The sequence below is a fragment of the Danaus plexippus genome (genome assembly GCF_018135715.1).
Source record: "Danaus plexippus chromosome 13 unlocalized genomic scaffold, MEX_DaPlex mxdp_15, whole genome shotgun sequence".
In the NCBI taxonomy this organism is placed as follows: Eukaryota; Metazoa; Arthropoda; class Insecta; order Lepidoptera; family Nymphalidae; genus Danaus; species Danaus plexippus.
The window spans coordinates 2,929,542-2,950,239 of NW_026869849.1; the positions used below are offsets into that span (position 1 = coordinate 2,929,542).

A 20,698-nucleotide genomic window follows, 5' to 3' on the forward strand; every position below is an offset into this window, starting at 1 on the left:
TCTGTACGAGTGGGATTGTTTTATCCATCGCTAAGAGTGATATTGTCAGTATTTCTTGGATGCTGAGGTATTTATAAATTTGGTTTATTGATTAATTTAATAAACAATTTAAAGATCAGTCACGGATCGGTTTCAAATTGGTTCTGAGATTAATCCGTCTACAGGTTCTTTGTACAATTGACACGTAAATTAGTAAGAGACTTGGTAACGAATCTTGTCGCTGGTATTGTCCTCGAACTGCCTGGTAAATGGGTCTGCTCACTGAATTGTGGACTAGTGTAGTCGAGGTCGGCTTATTGGTTTCCAGATGGTTCATGAACTAGTCCATGGACTAGTTTGAAGACTGATTTGTGAACTGATCTTCATATTAGGCAGTTGAATTGTTTACGAACTTATAAATGGATAAGTCTGCAGATCTATCCGTAAATTCTTCTAATCTATGGAAAGAATTATATGTACGTACAATCAAAATTGAGAAGAACCTGAATTTCTTACTTTTCATCAACTGTGATCACAATATTAACAGTAAAACATCTCGTCTGCCCGTGATCACGGTTGCTGAAAAGTAACCGGAACGTCGAGAGTATGTAGTTTAATATAAAAACAAAGCGCGCGTATTAAATCCGATAAATATTAGGTTCATTTAAATATTTGTATTTTTCACACAATTGGTGTCGTAAAATATTCAACAGTTTAAAGTTTTATTAACTGTTAAGTGTCGACCAATGTAAGGTTGCTTCAGTGATATGGAAGCTTAGTTATCTAGCAGCCAATTTTTTTTAATTAAAGAGAAACAAAAAAATATGTTCGTAAAAAACATCGCTTAATCTGTATTAAAAATAAGACTTTTGTTTTAAAACGTAATTAGTTGATATTCAAACATATAATTTCTAGAACAATATTTTTCAAAAGACTTTTGATTTCAGTTAAAAATATGTTTATAAAATTATACCATTCTGCATTTTTACATAGGGTGGTATAATGATAATAAGGTATGTTAAAAGTAAACACTACTATGCACTTGAATCATATTTTTTTATGCACCGTTGTCCCTCATACCTGTCACCCACCAGATGATGCTCATCATCAGCCTATCGAAGCCCACTGCTGAGCAAAGGCCTCTTCTCCCATGGAGAAGGTTAGAGCATTAATCACCACGCTTGCTCAAGACGGATTGGCGATTTCAATTTTATAATTTGAAATTATAAGATCAGGTTTGCTCACGATGTTTTCCTTCACCATCTGTCAGTGGTGTCTAAATATTATTAGAAACTACATATGAAAAGATTACCCTGGTACTTGCCAGGTTTCGAACCCGCAACCTCACGTGTGAGAGGCGGGCCTTTAGCCTCCAGGCCACCACGACTTGACGCTTGATGATGCACATTATAGCTAAACTCTTGATGGGGAATGATAAAAAAGTTTTCATTTATAATGTTTTAGAGTTTCCAGTGTGCGAAAGAATATTTCTGTTTTACTGCGCACAGTGCGGTTTCAACGGAAATTCCTTTCGCGAATATAATCCCTATCCCTGAAAGACGAAGTATGAAGTTCATCGAGTGAGAAGTGAACAGTTATTTGAAGCATCGAGAATGCGCAAGTAATTTCCCTAGTATTACTGGCGTCCAATGTCCATAGGTTACAGTGACCGCAAACTAAAAGGCGGACCATACGCCTGTTTCGCACAGACGCAGTATATAAAATGACAACTAATGATCATAACAAGTGTTAAATTTTCAACAACGATAAAAAAAAATCTTGAAGATATACAGCTGTTAACATGTCCGTGGTGTTTCCGGTGTTGTATATTGCACGTTTTCTTCAGCAACCATGAACTGGTGACCTTGGAACGCTTGCAGACTTTTTTGTCCGACATATCAAAGAAAAACATTCAAGCCAAGACGTACCGCTTCTATTCTACCAAGAATAGAAAATATTTTAAGCTACAAAAATGCTTGGAAATATTTATAATAAAATGGAAAAATTCATAATTTAAAAACCATTTGTATAATGTTACCTAAAAAAAATGTTAAAAAATTAAAATCAGGTCATTATACGCTTTCCCACTGCTCAATTTTAACTAATTTTAAATGATATTATATGATCAATGGTGGAAATAAGGGAGCATTGATAATGTAGTAGTAGGTAATTAACAATCATACATAAAATACTTAGCGAATTTTTTTGTAATTATTATTATAGCTTACATATATATTATATATTTATAAGAGGTCCATATGCGCAACTGTAAAAGCACCTCATAAATATATAAACATACGCATGATTTTTAACTTATTGGTGCGATGCCCCTACTAGAAGTTTTCATTTTCGAACTAAAAAGTATTCCAGTCATGTACCGAACTACTTCTTGCTCTATACTGTGTTAGGATTTATGATCGAAAAATTGGCGATTGTCCGTGTTGTACATAACTATGCAATTTCGTGGTAAGGGCAACCGCAAACCTCCGAGTGCCAGCCGTTTGTGAAAAATTGATATTAACATAAAGTATGTTAGGAATCTAAATTTAGAAGCATGTAAAAAGATCCCTCATCATTATCACAAATTTATAGCTCCCTGGACACCGATGAGAAAATTTCAATATGAGATCTCTGTGGACATTTCACCGAGTTCTGTGAAATCTTCTAATTTATGAATGACATTAAACCACTAGTTTCATCTCCGGTTATTTCTCATATCATTAATTCCATTACCATTCAATATATTTGCATGGAATTAAGCATAAGAGTCATACAAACATACAAATGTTTTACGCAAAAACATTTTATAGCTAAAATATTTATTTACTTACACTGTTTAAATTTTAATTATGAAATATTAAATAAAAAATTATAAATCTCAATTTTCCAATACTTTGTTTAGGACTAAAGCAATAAAGAAAAAATTACACCGATCTTTAAATTGCTTACTTTCCTGTTAAAGTGTGCTTTCAGAAAAACTTTATGCTTGTGACATATCTTTATATATAATAGTATTTCAGATGTTATATTTTATTAAATCCTCCTGAATTGAATCAGATATGTTATTAAATAGTTATATTGAAAACTGTTATATTCTCGATAAAAGTTTAAAACTTTAAGAAATAATATAGGACTATTCATCGAATTTTAAGGTCCACAATCGTCCGCTGGAAGTCCGACGAAATAAGTTTTCACTTTCCAAATATTGCCACCAAAATATTGCACCAACATTGATAAAGACAGCCAGATTGACGGAACTAAGAAAATATACTTGTATGTCTGGTAGTGTATAAATAAAAAATAATTAGACTTTCATGATTCAAGAGTGTGGAGAAAAACTTCAGCGTTCAGAAATATATATAATAAAAAAAAAGTTTAAGGTCAGGCGCAACTTGATGGACTCGTTAAGTGAAGCTTGTTTGTTTAATTGGATGTGGTATTTGTTGGAAATAGAACTTTTTCACCTTGACCCATATCCGCCAGGGATGTGAGTTTGCTGCCGATACCGAGGCTGGCCAGACCTTCAATTAAATATTATATATAGGACAAGGCCTCTTTAACTATACATAGACCATATTTATATAAAATGATACCATATTTATACATAAAAAAATCTATTCAAATCAATGTTTAATTTAATTTTAGTTAAAAGCAAAAAAAGGCTTAAAAATATAATTCTTTTTTGTTACATTGTAAGATATACAAATTATTTAAATATCATTTCATTAGAATCAGTTAGAAGTTTGTAAAAATTTTATTCAACTATAATTTAAAATTTTTATATTAATTTTTTTTAAATGTGAAAGGTGGCAAACGAACAGACGGCCTACTTGATGGGCATTAGTGACCATCGCCCACTGACATCCGCAACATAGATGTTGCGGATGCTTTGCCAACCTTAGTTGTTGAGGAAAAGGGAGGGGTGGAAATCGGGAAATGGCAGAAAAGGCTACGTCACGCTGATCTTCTGTGAAAGGGTGGTACTTCCCCGGTCGAGCCAGCCCATGTTCGAGCTGTAGTCACCTATAAATTTTAAATTAAAAATTAAGAATGTAAATTTTTAAACACAAGCAATATTCGAACCCGCAATCTTTGGGATAACGTTCCAACCAAAAACTGAGCTATCAGGAACCAGGATAATGTATAATTAACAAAACATTTTTATTTCAATAGAGCGAGATTATTTTGCTAAACCTCAAAACCAAACGTTTTAAGGATTATCCGTTTAAAAACATTGATACAGTATTTAATAAATAAAGTATAACAATTTTACACTATTTATGGTACACGTTTTATGACATTTTTCTTCAACGATATCAGACGTTTGTTCTTACGCCAAAAAAAGTATGTTATTTAAAAATCTCTTTATGTAGTTTAAATTATTACGATTAATTAATATCAATAAATATAAAACATCACCTAAATTTCTATTCATTGTTCTCAAAAATCTCTTTAAATTCAATGTTATTATTTTTACTTAGTTTCATTGTATAACATATGTTACAGGTTAATAAATATACACAATGAAGTTACTCTACTTAAGTTTCACTTAGTATTTTCACATATTGAATGTCTTGTAATTGAGAAAGAAACTATCAGCGGGAAAAGTGCCAAACGAGACGTAAGGCGGAAACTCTACGTCACAGGAAAACTTTAGCGAAAAATAACTTTTATACAGAGCGCTGTAGAGAAACAATTGCAATATATAAAAATTTCGAACCTTGAAAATGAAGAAGTAAACCTTATTGGTTGGAATTAGGAGTAGTTTTAGAAGTCGTGCTCTGAGAGAAAGCACTTTACGGTAATAAGGCTGGCTGTATGACGCAGATGTTGGCGTGCTTGGTTCATGGTTGGGTGGCGGTGGGCATGGGCCAGCAAGTCTTCACAGCCAGCCGCCAGTCGGGTGTCGGTCGTCAACTGGCAAGGACCAAGTCCGAGCTGCCCCGCCAACATAACTTACCCGCGCGGATACATTCCAAATAGTTACTCAAATACTAACTTTTAAATGATAGCCAATATTACTATTACAAGTGAACGACTTCGGTACATTTAAGGTATGTTTAGTTTTTATACTTCATGTATGGACACGTTATTTTTAAATACTTTAAGTTATAACTCTTTAAAAAGTTCTTTATATTAAAGAATCTTTATATTATCTCAATCTTTAGATTTGTTTTTTACACAAATGACCTAGAAATAAAACATTGAAAAGTAATTGTATAGGAGACAACTTAAAACCGGTAGAGTATTAATGAAGTTCGTCAAATACATTTAGTACACGTTTATAACTGGAATTAAAAAATATTTAATTTAATATAAGGATTATTTCTATATTAATTTTAATAATACTTCATATAGCATACCTTAATACGATTTACAGTCCAATTTCTTTGGACCTGTCAGTACGATATCAATGAATCAAACTCAAAACTCATATGTTAATAATATTATATACTAAAAAATATTTGACGCCATAACAGGATATCACCTTAAGGAAAAACCAGAATAAATCGTAATAAAGAACCAATGTAGGTATTGTCAACATTGCGGTGTCATACGAAGATTAAAATCGAAAAACTTTCACTGAACAAAGTGTTTTAAAACGACGCCTCAACCGTCATGAGAATTCTCCTTAATTTCGTTGTTATCCATTTTTTTAAGATTTATTTCACGCCCATTTTATTCTAATAGTTTTTTTACTGACATCAAATTATTCGAAAAATTCTATAATATTTATATAAAAAAATATATATATAAATACTTTTGATAATTTCGTTATTACTTATTTTATAATTTTTTTTTCGAAAATGAAAGTTTTTAAATTGCTTAAGTTATTACTCATCAATGTACATATCGTAAAGAAAGTATTGTAACGAAAAACCTTTGTATGCCACTGTTGAAAATGGGTGTACAAAAAAAGGTTTTGTTTTTAAATAACATTACAATATTTTTGTGTTAATAAGTATTAATATTGTATTGCTTTAATATCCTATTATATCGTTAATTTATTTTTTATTTGTTCATCTCTTACGAAGGTCGTCACAATTTTAAGAATTCATTTTAACTTACAGCCAAAGTTATTGATAGTTTTTTTTTATTTTTTTTTTACCGTAAATTGGGCAAAATCCCAACGCCGCCTTTTTTGCATCCGTCGGAAAACAATATAATATTCTTATTTAGAATTATATTGTGGAAACCATGCTATAAAATATAATAACCAATTAGAAAACAATTTCTTTCAAATACTAATTCTGTACGTGTAATGTTGTGGTCGCTTGTATATTTTGAATTTGGAAGTCGATGCACTAGTTTGGTCCACTGACCCAGTGACCTTCAAGTGGACCGGTTGCGCCCGCGCAACTCCACTGATCCATTATAATATTAAAAAGAAAGCCTTAAATATTCAAAGGAACGGAAACAAATGCTTCATACACTTTGTGTGTTAATTTTGGACTAAATTAATTTAAAAAACACTTGCGCTAAATAAAAATAAAACATTTTTTGGAATGAATAAGGAAATTAAAATATATTTATTATTATTAATAATATAATGTACATATAAATAGTTATTTTATACCTGAAATTTTATCTTTTTAAATAAAGAATAAAAGATTCAGTAATACATCTCCCTTGTATATCAGACTAATAAACACATCCGTCTATAAATTGTTATCAATGTAAAAAAAATATAAAAGATATTACTAGCAAGACTAAATTCACATAGAAAAAAAATTCTATGAAGAATCTAATAGAAGTAATACAACAATTTTATCTTTTAAAAGCAGCTTCAAACTTTATTATTAAATTAAAGTAACATTAATTAAATAAAAAAACACTTTTTTGTCGGCTTCTGTTCTAGATGTTCCAGTGTACAAAATCCCTCTCAAGGGTTTTCCTGTTGCTACTTATATTTAAAACATCTCACGGACAATATTCTCCCGGATCAAGTTTTACAGAAGGTAAAGTGTAATTTAGGATTTTTTGACGAAATTGTAGAAAAAAGAAGAGTATATTCTTTAAAAAGCCTTTTTAAAGTCCATTAATTAGCTGACTAATACTATTTTTATATCGCCGGAACGTTAATTATATCTTAAGCTAAATAATGAAATAAAGGCTTAGGAACTAAGGTATCAACTTTTCGTTTTTTTATTTGATATAAATGAAAGCGAATGAGTAAGTTAATACCATAGTTAAAGAGCTCTCGTGTAGTAGCGATTTCCTTCTCACATCGTTATTTCAGATGACGCAACCAACCCTAGCGATGTGGAGTCTCGTGATGTCGGTACTGAGCTGCAGTACAAATACCATGACCACGAGGAGATGACACGCTACCTGCGGGCCGTCTCCGCCAGATATCCAGCGCTCACAGCGCTCTACTCCATAGGAAAGTCCGTCCAAGGTAAGACCTTATCACACTGGATTCTTAATCAATGGCTTTTAAATTTTTTTTGACGATATTGGATACTAGTTTTGGATGTTTCGCATTAGTTGCACTCTCCTTTACAGATAGCTAAATTGTTTACAGCCTTATCAATTATCCTGCTAAATTCTGGATCATTAATTTACATTCACGATATTGGACCTATCTTTGGAGTTTATAGTTTAGTTGACTTCACTTTTATAAATTTATGCATCCATAGCGTATATTTTTTTCTATAGCGTATATAGTCATACCTTCATAGAAAATAATTATATGAAAAATACAGACAAAAAAATTGTCTTTAATAATAACTTTTATTATTACTGAGAGCAACCACTGTCAATATTGGGTAAGGCAGCTTAAATTAGCATCGAAACATACGGAGCTTTTACCATTTTTCATTTATAAATCTTCACTCATCACGGTATTAATGAAAGTTATTCAATGAGAAGGGGAAAACTCTTCGTATGTAGAGTGGTAGCGCAAACTTGTCCTAAGCATACAGATTAATTAAGAAGATGTGTTGGACGTAGGTTGTTCCTCACCCAATCTTAAGCCAGTTTTTAAAATAGCGGACTCTCGCACCGAAATCATAACAAAACAGGATCTTACGGCTTCCCACTTAATAATTCTTTATAAAATCATATCTCAAATTCTAGATATATATATATATAATTAATTTCAAACACAATTAGAAAATATTTTTTTAAAAAGACTTGTACTTATTTCCTTATTGGAAATGCAATGATTCTAGATAAGGCTACTTCCGGTTTGATTATAACGTGTTAAGTACTGAACGGTTGAATTATCATCACTTACTTTACACGCCAAGAACTAAACTGAGTGGGAAAGATTATACAGGAGTTACTATTTTACAGTCGTTTGGTTTAATGTTGTAATAAAAGCAAGAAATACGGTTATTTAAACGTATTTCTATGAGATATTATATATGTATTCATAAAAAGCCGTACCGTGAAAAGCTGCAAATTTCATTAAATATCTTTACTTTTAATTTTTATCATCTGTAATGATCACGGAATATTCTGCCAACGTGACGTAGCGCAGGTTTTATATAAATGCTAAATGCCAGGTCGAGATCTCTGGGTGATGGTGGTGTCGGCATCGCCCTATGAGCATATGATTGGCAAGCCAGATGTCAAATACGTAGCCAATATACACGGCAACGAAGCTGTCGGAAGGGAGATGCTTTTACATCTTATACAGGTAATAAATCTTTAAAAATGTAAAAAAAAATGTTATGTAACTACGCTGGTGGAGGTAAAACTTTTTGATTAGATTCTAAGTTTTGTACGAAAAATATGCTTCATGTAGTGTCATGTATTCTAATATCTGTATTTTCAGAATAATCATTACCAGTACCTAAAATGTTTAACATAACTAATGTCATAGATATATAATTAATAGTTTCAAAATGTTTTCTTCTGTGTGTAACTTTAAAAAACTTATGTTCTTTAATCGGTACCACACTTTTTCTCTATTAATACAGCAATACTTGCAGTATTTATGACTCACAACATAAATATATGTTACTTATAAATAAAAATACAATTCATGAAAAGTTAATAATTATAACGGTATTTCATCTTTGCAGTACTTAGTGACTTCCTACGAGACGGATTCCTACATAAAATGGTTATTAGACAACACACGCATACATTTGATGCCATCGATGAACCCTGATGGTTTTCTCATATCTCGTGAAGGACAGTGTGACACCATTCATGGCAGGTACGTTGCTATTGTGTTATTTTTATAATCTGTTTTTTTTTTTATGAGTAGTTGTTTATTGTATACAAAACTAAGCGTCATTTCATAACACAATCTGCAAACAATAACGGCGTGTGCGCCATATTTTTTTACAATTGAAAAAAATCAGAGCTTGAAGTTATAATATCGAAATTCATCAGATTACTATTTGTATGCCATAAACTTATACTATTATAAAATTGTTTGCTGTAGTATATGTGGGTCATAACGGTGTAAATTTATGATTACAATATTAAACTTGTTTTGTAGGTTTGAACAAATTATAACACATTCCGAGGCTCGTTTACAACTTACCTAAAAGATAGGAAAATATATTTATTTCATAAGAAAATAATAAATCACAGCGTACAAGGATTTTTATTTTTCGAGTTGTGTTATCTATCACAATCAACTCAAAGTAATTTCCGAACTGTTAGCTTATTATTAGATTGTAATACTCATAAACTCGTTGATGAAGGCACAACGCCCGTCGCTACGACTTGAACCGTAACTTCCCGGATTTCTTCAAACGGAACACGAAGCAGCCTCAACCGGAGACGGAAGCTGTAAAGGAATGGATAAGCAAGATACAGTTCGTACTATCAGGATCGCTACACGGCGGCGCCCTGGTCGCCTCCTACCCTTACGACAACACGCCCAGCGCTAGTAACTATATATTACAACATAATTGTAACTCCTATTGACGCTTGAATTATTTGTCCATCATTCTTTAATTACTGCAAACTTTGGATAAGTCAGATTCACTTATACATGACGAATAAAAATCTGCTAGAGACTACTTACAAAACTATAAAGCGGGTACTGCTATATAAAATGAATAAAATATATCTTTTAAATCGCAATAATTTTCATAATTATTTTTGTTAGATTTTTTTTGTAATTCTTAGAAATAGAACCTATTTTTAATAGCAGTACGTTCTTGTTACTTTTTTTGTTAACAAAACAGCTCGTATTTAATAATTTAATGACAATACAAACATCTCTGTTAATGCTACCAAAAGGGATTTGCAGGTCGTCCGTTCTTTGCTCGGGTGAAGTATAATATAAATATATTTATAATGAAAGCCTTTTTGCCATAGTTATTTTAAAGTTCTCACATATTTTAAAATGTAACTAACAGTCCTTTCCCCCACATATCCCCTGAACGCAGTTTTCCAAAGCTACGCGCACAGTCCGTCGGTATCGCCCGATGATGACGTCTTCCAGCACTTGGCCCGCGTGTACTCCAGCAACCACGACAAGATGTCCCGAGGAGTCTCTTGCAAATCCGGATCACCCAAGTTTGATAACGGAATCACTAATGGCGCGGCCTGGTATCCACTGACAGGTAAAAAACTGTACACAGACTCTTTATACTTATAACATTAATTTGTTATAATAACTATACATCCATAAATGGCAAAAGAATATGTAGATTTAAAGAAAGCAAATAAAGATTCTGAGAGATTTAATAAAGAATGATTACCCAAACACAATTTTATTCATATAATCCTAAATAATAAAGAACACGTCAATGTCATAGAAATAAAATAATTTATTTATTTTTATTATAAAAATTTATTTATCATTAAGAAATGTATAAATCAATAATACACAGTTGTTATCAATTAAGAGCCACGATTGGATTTTATGATTTATATAACAGTTGTTTAATAATATTATAATACAACTATCCTTGTATATTTATCACACAGGCGGAATGCAAGACTACAACTACCTGTGGCATGGATGTATGGAAATTACTCTAGAGATCTCATGCTGCAAATATCCGCTGGCTCATGAGCTACCGAAATACTGGCAGGATAACAAACAGGTAACAAAAACTAATATTTAAAATAAATTATAAATAATCCATAGACAAGCAGCAATACGGAGGGATGTATGGATATCCCGGAATTCCAATTCCCGGAGTGAATCCCGATAGTACTGCACGCCAGCCTTGCCCCTGCATTTCCCGTGGTCAAGGAAGTGTTGTGTCCACCAAGACCTAAATCGTCTTTCTGTTCATGAAGAACTAATGCTCTTCCCAAAATGCTGTTCCGTCCGTGTAGTGATATAAGTCCATCTACAAAATCCACCACAGCAACGTTTTCAGTAACATTTGACACGAACTCCACATTCCCTAAATCACCAACATGTCGTACGTCATGCACTCTATCGCCGTGATTGGTTCCATCAGGGTTAAAGTGAGGTCCCGTGGCGTCGCACGTGCTGGTATCTCCAAGTTCGTGTACATGGAATCCATATAATCCGGGTTTAAGACCTGTTATCTTACCCTGAACTCGCAAACCGCCATCCGTCTCAGTGAAATATATGCTCCCAGTAGCATTCAAAGAAACCAGATTAGCTACAGCAACTCTCGCATCGCCATAGACTGACATCAAGCAGCACAATAAAACAACAAATTTAACAAACATCTCAAAAGTTTTAGCTTTGAATCAACCTCAGTAAATGAAATATTTTCAATAAATCCACATACATATCTTCACACGAACATGATAAGATACGAGATATCGAAAAACATAACAACATAAAATATATGAAATTATCCAAACAATATCTAAGATTACCATTGGGTTTTCCGAAAGGACTATTAGATTTCTTTTCTAACATAATATAAATCTGTAAACCTCAAAGAGCACCAGAAAATAAATAGATTAATTAATTCCATGTATTATTCCAGGCGCTTATAAAGTATCTAGCTGAAGCCCACCGCGGCGCCCACGGGTTCGTGATGGACGAACACGGTAACCCGGTGGAAAAGGCTTCGATCAAGGTTAAAGGACGCGAGGTCACGTTCCATACAACTAAATACGGAGAATTCTGGCGTATACTACTCCCTGGAACTTATAGACTAGAGGTGAGTTCAAAACATGCAGCTAGAATAAAAAAATTGAATAAATTTTAGTGATTTTGAATATCTACATATATAAGTGTTAAAAAAATTACGAATTTTTCATTTTTAATTTGAGAAAAAAGGATATAGGTGCTTTTCAGACTAAAAAATGCAGAACCTGCTAAAAGAATTAATACGTTTATATGGTATTATAGTAATGTATTTTTATTGAACAAGGTCGGAGCCGATGGGTATTTACCACAAGAAGTAGAATTCTTCGTCATAGACAGCCACCCCACTCTGTTGAACGTAACGCTGCATTCCGCCAAGGTGAGTTCATTACATTTTAGCATTTACATCATGTATCAAGTGATTCTAATTTACAAATATTATTAATGGTGGAAGAATTTAGTTAATATTTCCCCTAAACATATGTTCAGTAGTACATGGAAACGGGCCCAAAAGAGGTTTTACTAATTAATTTATTATCTAATTGAATTTAGGTATCCAACCGTTATATTTGTATTAATTTTTTTTTTTTTTAATTTTATTATGAATGCTGGGTTTCATAGTCTGTAGGTTCGTTTTATAGAATTTTGTCTGTCTTTACGTAATGGCATCACACAAACACCTGTGTATGAGGATGGGATCACGAGCTGTCAGATATAACGTGAGAAAAATAATCATATAGAGCGATGTATTAGGATGTATGGCTGTTTAGTTTAGTAAACCCTAATAACCAACAAAATAGGTTTTAGGGTCCCAGTCCATTAATTACCTCAACTTATTGCCTCATGGCTGATCATTAAAAATTTGTTTTGAAATATGTTAACAAAATTTTATTATATATTTTGTAATGTATATAAGAGTTTATATATATATAAAATGTCATGCTATCTTACTAGACAATAAATATCATGATATTTTAAAATGCCTTAAGAAAATAATACCTAATATTTAGTAGTTATTGCACCAAACGGAGCCGTTAATGGAATGGGACTCTCAAATAATAATAGTTGTGGATGACACACAGTATATTTTTACATGCATTTTGTCTACAAACTTTGGTTCCTCCAAAATATATCTTCAATAATCTTAGTTGCAATGATTACATGATTTCTAATACCCTTAGTTATAATGCAATATAAAGCCACAAATTGTAATATAGTCGCACTATAGGGGCACGTGAGCCTGAGTACGCGCGCACCACTAACCAAAACAACTGCGACGAAGAAATCCGTGGCCTTTCCCAAGGATTAAATAAAAAATACCCAAACATAACAGACGAAACGAGCATTTTCTATGGGATCTAGCTGTATGTTATTGTAATGCTAATCATATCAAGTTATCACCTCCAATTATATCATCATTCGTCATCACCCATAAGCGTAAAAGTTTCTTCATAATTAATGATAAAAATTTTGTGAAGTTTATATGTATATGAGATCTGAAGAATTGCTTCTACTCGTTCTTTTTAATATGGCAACACTTATAAAGTAGTGTTCAAATTATTTATTGAAATATAATAATTGAAAAAAAAAACAAATGTAAATTCCTAAACGTAAATATTATTACGGAATAATCCGTTGCAAATAATTACATTCATACATATAATAAATACATAAAAAATTAAAGGCTATTTCCATGTTTAAATATCTCTATACAAACCAAGAATTCTCGTCTTCAAACTAAACACATTCAGTTTTCAGTTCGTCGTTAATAAATCTTGGCACATGATAGTATAAAGACAGGTATGTTCATGATAAATTCAATACTGTCTCGTATAGTCTGATGATGAGATTGTAATATTTACCTGGAAAAACTGTTTATTGTCTGAAACCCGATGTTAAATGTACAAAACTAAATGTAAAAAGTACTTTATTATTAATTATCTGTTTAATAATTTTATCACTCACCTAAATTAATGCTTCTGTTTAAGAAAACATATGTAAATACTGTAATAATTTTCGGTGTAAATATTATTTAAGTCTATTTTATGCTTACTAAGAAATATAATGGAATTTTCTCGGATCTTACTTTTAATGCTATATAAATATCAAGAAAATCCAGCCAACACCGTGACTAAGAGTAAGTAATTATACCTGTAGTATAATCTCTATTATGAACCGATTTCAAATAGAAATATGAAAGCATTAAGTTTGTACGTAAGATTTTGATTTGATGGCATTATATAATATTTTTATAGAGTATATTTTAATAGATTTTAACAGTTACATTAATTCTAGAAGAACATTTACAAAAGGAAATATTTATTAATTAATAATTTTCTGTTTAAAATCGGTTGTTTTTGTTTTAACTCTTTCATTAATAGTAGGTATATATATGTATATATTGCATGATTGCATCCTGCAACGTTTCAGCATGTACATACACTGTTGTGCATATAATGTATATAATTTGTTTTAATACTTATACAGACTCAAAATATTTATACATATTTTCAATACCGCCAGAATAAATTATTTAGAAACACTTCCTATATTTTTTTCTAATACTTTTTATTACAATGCATGATCTGTGGTGTTCCATTTTCAAAAATAAAAAAGGTAAGTAGATGACATTCTAATGTCTATGAATGTCATATTCAAAAGCTGTCAAACTTTTTCAGCGTATCGATGGCGGGGGTCCTTACTACCGGCCAGCACCGCGCCCGCCGCCACCGCCCGCGCCGGGTCTGTTCTCAACATTCACTAATTCCATCAACAGTTTCGTATCTAATATATTTGGCTAGGTCCTTCATCGTATGATTGTTATTTATTATGTAATAACGCTATGTTGATACTTGAGATCACATTCGTCATTTCGTCTACAGTTGAAATTCACTCCTATGTAGTGCAATTTCAGAGTACTAGTACGTACCTACCGAATAGTTATAAGTAATCATTAAACACTTTATAATTTCGATGTAAGACTGCAATAGTATTTTATTATCTTTTAATTTATTTACACACAACAGAAACCTTTCAAGGTAGTAATTGTCAAGGTAGCAAGATCATATTTTGTGCCTCTTACACTATTTAATAGTTTTTGACATTTTCATTATTTAAACAATACTTTGAAGAAAATGTCACATTAATAATGTCCGACATTATTTTATTTAACAGCTCTTGTAAATATATTCAAGTTAAGCATGCATAATTTATTTAAATAAAAAATGTTAAGCGAAAAGATTTTTATTACACAATATTACCAATTAACAATTTCCTGAAAAAAAAACAAATCATAATGTCTAATCTATTTCATGGGTTTCTTAAAAAAGAAAAAAAAACAACTAAAGGTATACATAATGATGTTATTAAAAAAAATACATTACAATATTAACATGCCAGTTCGTTCACATTTATTTTTTCCTTACAAAGCTGAAAGGCGGATATTAAAGCTGCCAATTCGATACGCTCGTTACAACCGCTCGCGAGCCTCGCCTCGGAGTCCGCCATCTTCACGAGAAGCGTTATTAGAACATCCGGCGGGAACTTTACTGAAACACATTATGATCCAACACATTGTTTAAATAATGCGAAACAAATAAGCGGCGGCCTACAACATGTACCTCCTACGATCCGGGACTATCGTTAGGCGGTCGATGCGTTTCTACGGTTACGTAAAATGCTCCATTTAAATGTCTCGGTCGTAAGACAGGTTATATAGGTCCTACTCCATCCTTAGAAGGAATAGTAAATAGCTTTTTAAATGATTTCGACCAGGTAGATAACCAGCTGATCAGTAACGTCAAAAAAGATTGGATCTACGTTATTTGCCTATTTATTTATCTTTATATTCGCGAATTTTAAGGCGCGTTGTGTTAATAGAATTCACGGTTCCTTGGGAAGCCAACATCCCCAAAGATCACGCCATCAAAGTCAATAAACATTACCAGCTCACAAACGAACTCACTAAGAATAGTTTCTTCGTAAATTTGTATGCGGTAGAAGTGGGAGCGAGAGGCATAACAGCTAGATCTCTCTACAACCTACTAGACTTGGGCCTGTCCAGAACTGACATCGATTCATTCTTAGTACGTACTTCGAAGACAGGCCTAGTAAGTTCTTTTCAAATTTGGTTAGGTAGAGAGAAGAGCTTGGACAGTGGAGGTGAGCGTTAGATAGGGGCCCCTAAACCTACACCTGGGTCGCAAGTCCCAGGCACTGTGGAAGCTCCTCTTCCTGCAACGCGATGGACCCGGCACCCGCACGGTGAATCCATGAAATACTGAGAAGTTTCGTCTCGTCTAAGAATAAAAATAATGTTTAATTACCTCTATGTATGATCGAATGTATTTCTGTCAAGATGTCTCCTAATGCCAGGCCCTTGGAGATTTTGAGATCTTGTATTTCTGAACGGTTTGCTTAGAAAATCTTTGCATACATAGACAATGAAATACAGAACATATCAAAGTAAAGTTAACGTAATTCTGTATTTTAAATAAGAAGTAAATAAAAAGGATACGTTTGAAACATACAGCAAAGTCATTTTCATTGAGAAGACAGTTCAGTATATAATTTATGTCTGACCGTAAGGGATGTCCCACACAGGTGTAGACGTTGTCTTCGTCCACGTGTTTGTATGCGAGCCACGTGCTTTGTAATGTGTTTAGGACCTTACGCATATCACCGCCGGACAGTGTGAGCAGGGCCTTAACACCGTCCTCTGTTATTGTTACTCTGTGGAATATATTAAAAAAAAAAAACAACAATAAATTTCTATTACATGATTAATAAAGAAATTATATTATTTCCTAACGAAGTAGAATATTATATTATATTTTTTTGTGGTATTAATTAAATTCATTATTTTGATTTTGCGAACAGTTTCTCTATTCTTCTCAAATATTTAACTGATTTTCATAGGAATTGACGAATTTTTGTTCTTACACATGGGCAAAAATTAAATCAATAATCGAATAAGGATTACAGCTGAGTTATAAAATAAAACATAATAACTCACTTCTCCTTTTCCGCGATATCTTTCAGTCTTGGGATGATTTGGTTCTGATGGAGAGGGGCGAACCGGAAACGGGTGCAGCGAGACTGAAGGGCGGGAATTATCTTCCCGAGGTAGTTACATATTATACAGAAACGAACGTTCTCTGTGTACTTCTCTATTACTGGAAGACGAATAGATAGAACAATTAATATTTTAATTCAAAATACGAATCAAAGACGAATATAACGCGTACTTAGATAAATTTAATAAATAACCCTCCAACACAAAAAGGCATATATAAACCTTTAAATTGTACACAAAAATATTATCTGTATGTCAAATCGCCGTACATAATGTACCAAAAAAGTCTATACTATGGCTATTCCAATATAAATTTTATAAAATATGGCTACTCGGTGTCATTACTTGTCCGTCAAAATCCATAAATTGGTAGAAAATATAATAAAAAAAAAAACAAAAACTTGTTGGTACAAATTTTATTGAAGGGAACAAACTGCAGATGATTTTCTCTGTACTTTCCTCAGCACTTTACGATTGACGATCAGAGTGCTGGCTGTATCCTCACTGGGCGACATGCTCGCGGTTTCAGACAGTTGCGTGTCCAAAATTCTTTTATACGGAGGTACATCTGATTTCAGTTTTATGCCGAGCAGATTCGATAGCAAATTGGAAAACAATATGCTTATCTGAAAAATACAGGGTTAAGGAAGTTTTGTTTATTTTTTTGCTGACGTGTATTTACCATTAGTACCGTTTCTCCGGTCCTGGCAGATCCTTTGTAATTTTCTAAGAAATATTCCGAGGCGAACTTTTGCACGCAGGACAACCTCACAGCCCTTTGATGTTCCAAATCAGATTTGTTGCCGAACAGAGCCATTAAAGGCTTCTTCTTTTCTGAATCCAAGATTTGCTTCACCTTCTCCATCCATAATTTAAGCCTCTCGAAGCTTTGTAAGTTCGTGAGATCGTACACAAATATAAGTATCTAAAATTATTTGTATATCAATAATATAGACCTTTATAACCGAGGTCTGGTAAGTTGATTCAACTTTAACTACATACTTGAGTAAAATTTGGACAACTTCGAAAATTAAACACTTCCTATGAAATAAATAATAAGATACATTAACAACTAAAGTGTGTTAATTGTGGAAGCATCCAGGACCAAATCCCAGCAGCCCCAGCTTTGGATTTGTCCGAGTATATTTGAATTTAAACAATGCCTCACTAAATTCTACTAACATCTGTGTCGAATAAGTAGTTTGGCAGCATCTCAGTGTTGAGCGCAGCACCAGCTACATCACAGAGACGCAGCGGTGACGTCACACCCGCCAGCTGAGCCGCCGTCACTTCCGCCCCCTGAGTACCGCCACTAACACTAACATTGGCACCAACGAACCGACGACATATACTAGTCTAATAAAGAGTTTAATAAAATAAATAATTTTAGTATACCTTTAGCATATATAAAAGCTTTATTCTTATAAAAATCTAGGTATTTGATGAAATATATTTAAAAAATAAAATATTACATTTTTGCTAGTATTGTAATAAAAAAATACTGTCTTTAATAAATCAAATTTACCAGAGCCAGTTAATTGTTTGTGACAATATATATTACGGTTAATTATATCAATGTATTTAAATCTTAACATTTATATAAAAATTGTGTCCAAAATAGAATTATTTTAATTCTCCAATGCTAGAAAGATTGTTATGATAGCATTAAACATTAAGTGTGTATGAATGTGATTATGACACACCCTCACAGGACCTTGCATTTCTTTAAGAGTGCCCTAAAATAATTATAATCCAATAATTAAAACATCACTAGCATAATTTTTTATTCATAACTCACCTTTCCTGTAGCTGGTTCCCCCACGAGGGTAATTTTTATGAATTTCACTAAATTATCTTCTTCTTCGGTGTCGGACATTGTTATTATATTTAATATTGATAATGATTTAATTTTTTTTTTTGGTAATTTAATCAACAAATGAGTTCTTATTTATAAACTAAATTCAGGTATGGGATAGATAGAAAGTAAGCAGTCAGTTTATCAATGTCAGTATTGTTTATGGTGTGGTTGCCATGACACTATGAAGAATGCCATACTTACTTGATTGCTACCCAACAATACAGAATTCCTTGTATCAATTCATTAGCTACCTCTTAAGAATAAATGTAAAGCCAGTTAATTTATTAAAGTACTACATATTTATATCAAAATCCTATTTTATTATTAAGATTATTGCAAGTCTATAAAACATAGTTCTCAAAAAAACTTCAGTCCATATATATATGGACCAAACTAGTATTTTTTTTTTAAATTTATCATCATATCATCAGCCTATTGAAGCCCACTGCTAAGCAAAGGCCTCTTCTCACATGGAGAGGGTTAGAGCATTAATCACCACACTTGCTCAAGACGGGTTGGCAATTTCAATCTTATAGTTTGAAATTATAAGATCAGGTTTCGTCATGATGTTTTCCTTCACTGTCTGTCAGTGGTGTCTAAATACTCTTAGAAAGTACCTATGAAAAGATCACATCGGTACTTGCCAGGTTTCGAACCCGCGCCCTCACATGTGAGAATAATAAAAAAATTATGACAATTTAGGTAACTGAATGCCACTTACTTCTTCTTAAAGCGTTCTGTGCATCATTAGTCATGGCATCAGCTTCATCGAGAATGATTAATTTAGGGCCGGCCTTAAATATTGTCCTTGTTGAAGCAAAACTTAGTATTTGACCTCTCACAATACCTATACCTCTATCATCTGATGCATTCAATTCTAGAACCTGAAATGGTATAGTTCCACATTAAACTTCTTTCAGATTATTACAAGCACTGTATAAATAATGTGTATTTACCATGTGTATTTACCATAGAATTGAATTGTTGTGGAGTATACATTTGTTTCGCACAAGCTAATATAGTGGATGTTTTTCCAGTACCTGGTGGACCATAGAACAGCAAATGGGGCAACTGATTCTCCTTCATAAACTGATTGACTGAAAACAATTTACATTTTCATAAATATTTTCTCAGTATATCTATTACAATTGCGTATTTTCAATAAATTTTTGAACCAGATACTTACTAGTTTTTACTATATCATCATGAGATACTAAATCTTCTAATTTAGATGGACGGTACTTTTCAACCCTAAATACAAAACAAAACTTTCTTATCTAGTCTCTTTTACGACTTTTAAATTCCAAATTATTTAATAAAAACATTTTTCAATAATAAAAAGCATTTACCAGGGCAGATTTTTGCCGACCTCCCCAACCGTCATGTTTATATTTAAGGGTACACAGTTCACGGTAAATATCTATAATTTAAGTCCTTTTCGATAATTTACTGTACATCGATAATATACTACAAAAAATTCAAACCCGCCAAAATAAGTTATATTTTGACATTGAGATTTTTTCTAATCTTTATTCACGTTTAAAAACAAACTAAACCAATGAAACAGACACAAAATATGTATATTTTCTAAATATTACTTTTCACGCGTAAGTTTAATTAATATATATAGATATTTTATAATTATGAAAATTGTGAAAATCTTAGCTATAGATAAACTAAAAACAATTTAACTTTCCATTCTCTTCAATTATAGACACATGAGTTATTTCGGTTAACAATTTAAAGGCAGAAATTAGATTTTTATGTCCTCTACATTTATATTCACTTCAGC

The 20,698-nt window shown here is 32.4% G+C and overlaps 4 protein-coding genes across 7 annotated transcripts; 1 reads left to right on the top strand and 3 right to left on the bottom strand.

Annotated features, from left to right (window-relative positions):
* Window positions 1–4,868: 4,868 nt before the first annotated feature.
* LOC116770334 (carboxypeptidase M) lies at window positions 4,869–15,206 on the top strand. 3 transcript variants are annotated; one of them, XR_009753626.1, is made up of 12 exons: window positions 4,869–5,033; window positions 6,839–6,938; window positions 7,220–7,378; window positions 8,490–8,623; window positions 9,012–9,148; window positions 9,645–9,832; window positions 10,323–10,514; window positions 10,882–11,000; window positions 11,871–12,047; window positions 12,261–12,353; window positions 13,203–13,338; window positions 14,653–15,206. XR_009753626.1 is itself a non-coding variant. In XM_061527663.1 (11 exons), exons 2-11 carry the CDS (start codon window positions 6,839–6,841, stop codon window positions 14,773–14,775), a joined length of 1,422 nt encoding a protein of 473 aa, XP_061383647.1. In that variant the 5' UTR covers window positions 4,869–5,033; the 3' UTR covers window positions 14,776–15,204. The 3 variants fall into 3 exon arrangements, 2 of the variants coding, with proteins under 2 accessions (XP_061383647.1, XP_061383648.1); XM_061527663.1 differs by lacking the exon at window positions 13,203–13,338 and having other exon boundaries at window positions 14,653–15,204; XM_061527664.1 differs by lacking the exon at window positions 14,653–15,206 and having other exon boundaries at window positions 13,203–13,549.
* On the bottom strand, window positions 10,995–11,687 carry LOC116770336 (uncharacterized). The gene has a single exon (XM_032661775.2). It carries the CDS (start codon window positions 11,602–11,604, stop codon window positions 11,011–11,013), a length of 594 nt encoding a protein of 197 aa, XP_032517666.2. The 5' UTR covers window positions 11,605–11,687; the 3' UTR covers window positions 10,995–11,010.
* A 110-nt stretch (window positions 15,207–15,316) lies between the features above and the next one.
* Window positions 15,317–20,422, bottom strand: LOC116770059 (replication factor C subunit 5). Of its 2 annotated transcripts, none has more exons than XM_061527666.1 (8): window positions 20,256–20,422; window positions 20,093–20,157; window positions 19,876–20,003; window positions 19,628–19,790; window positions 16,989–17,148; window positions 16,491–16,705; window positions 16,300–16,377; window positions 15,317–15,517 (listed from the first exon to the last, which is right to left on the bottom strand). In XM_061527666.1, exons 1-8 carry the CDS (start codon window positions 20,288–20,290, stop codon window positions 15,444–15,446), a joined length of 918 nt encoding a protein of 305 aa, XP_061383650.1. In that variant the 5' UTR covers window positions 20,291–20,422; the 3' UTR covers window positions 15,317–15,443. The 2 variants fall into 2 exon arrangements, with proteins under 2 accessions (XP_061383650.1, XP_061383649.1); XM_061527665.1 differs by having other exon boundaries at window positions 15,317–15,522; window positions 20,256–20,421.
* Window positions 17,450–19,617, bottom strand: LOC116770337 (ras-related protein Rab-28-like). The gene is made up of 4 exons (XM_032661776.2): window positions 18,847–19,617; window positions 18,231–18,404; window positions 17,740–17,973; window positions 17,450–17,674 (listed from the first exon to the last, which is right to left on the bottom strand). Exons 1-4 carry the CDS (start codon window positions 18,922–18,924, stop codon window positions 17,465–17,467), a joined length of 696 nt encoding a protein of 231 aa, XP_032517667.2. The 5' UTR covers window positions 18,925–19,617; the 3' UTR covers window positions 17,450–17,464.
* Window positions 20,423–20,698: the final 276 nt, after the last annotated feature.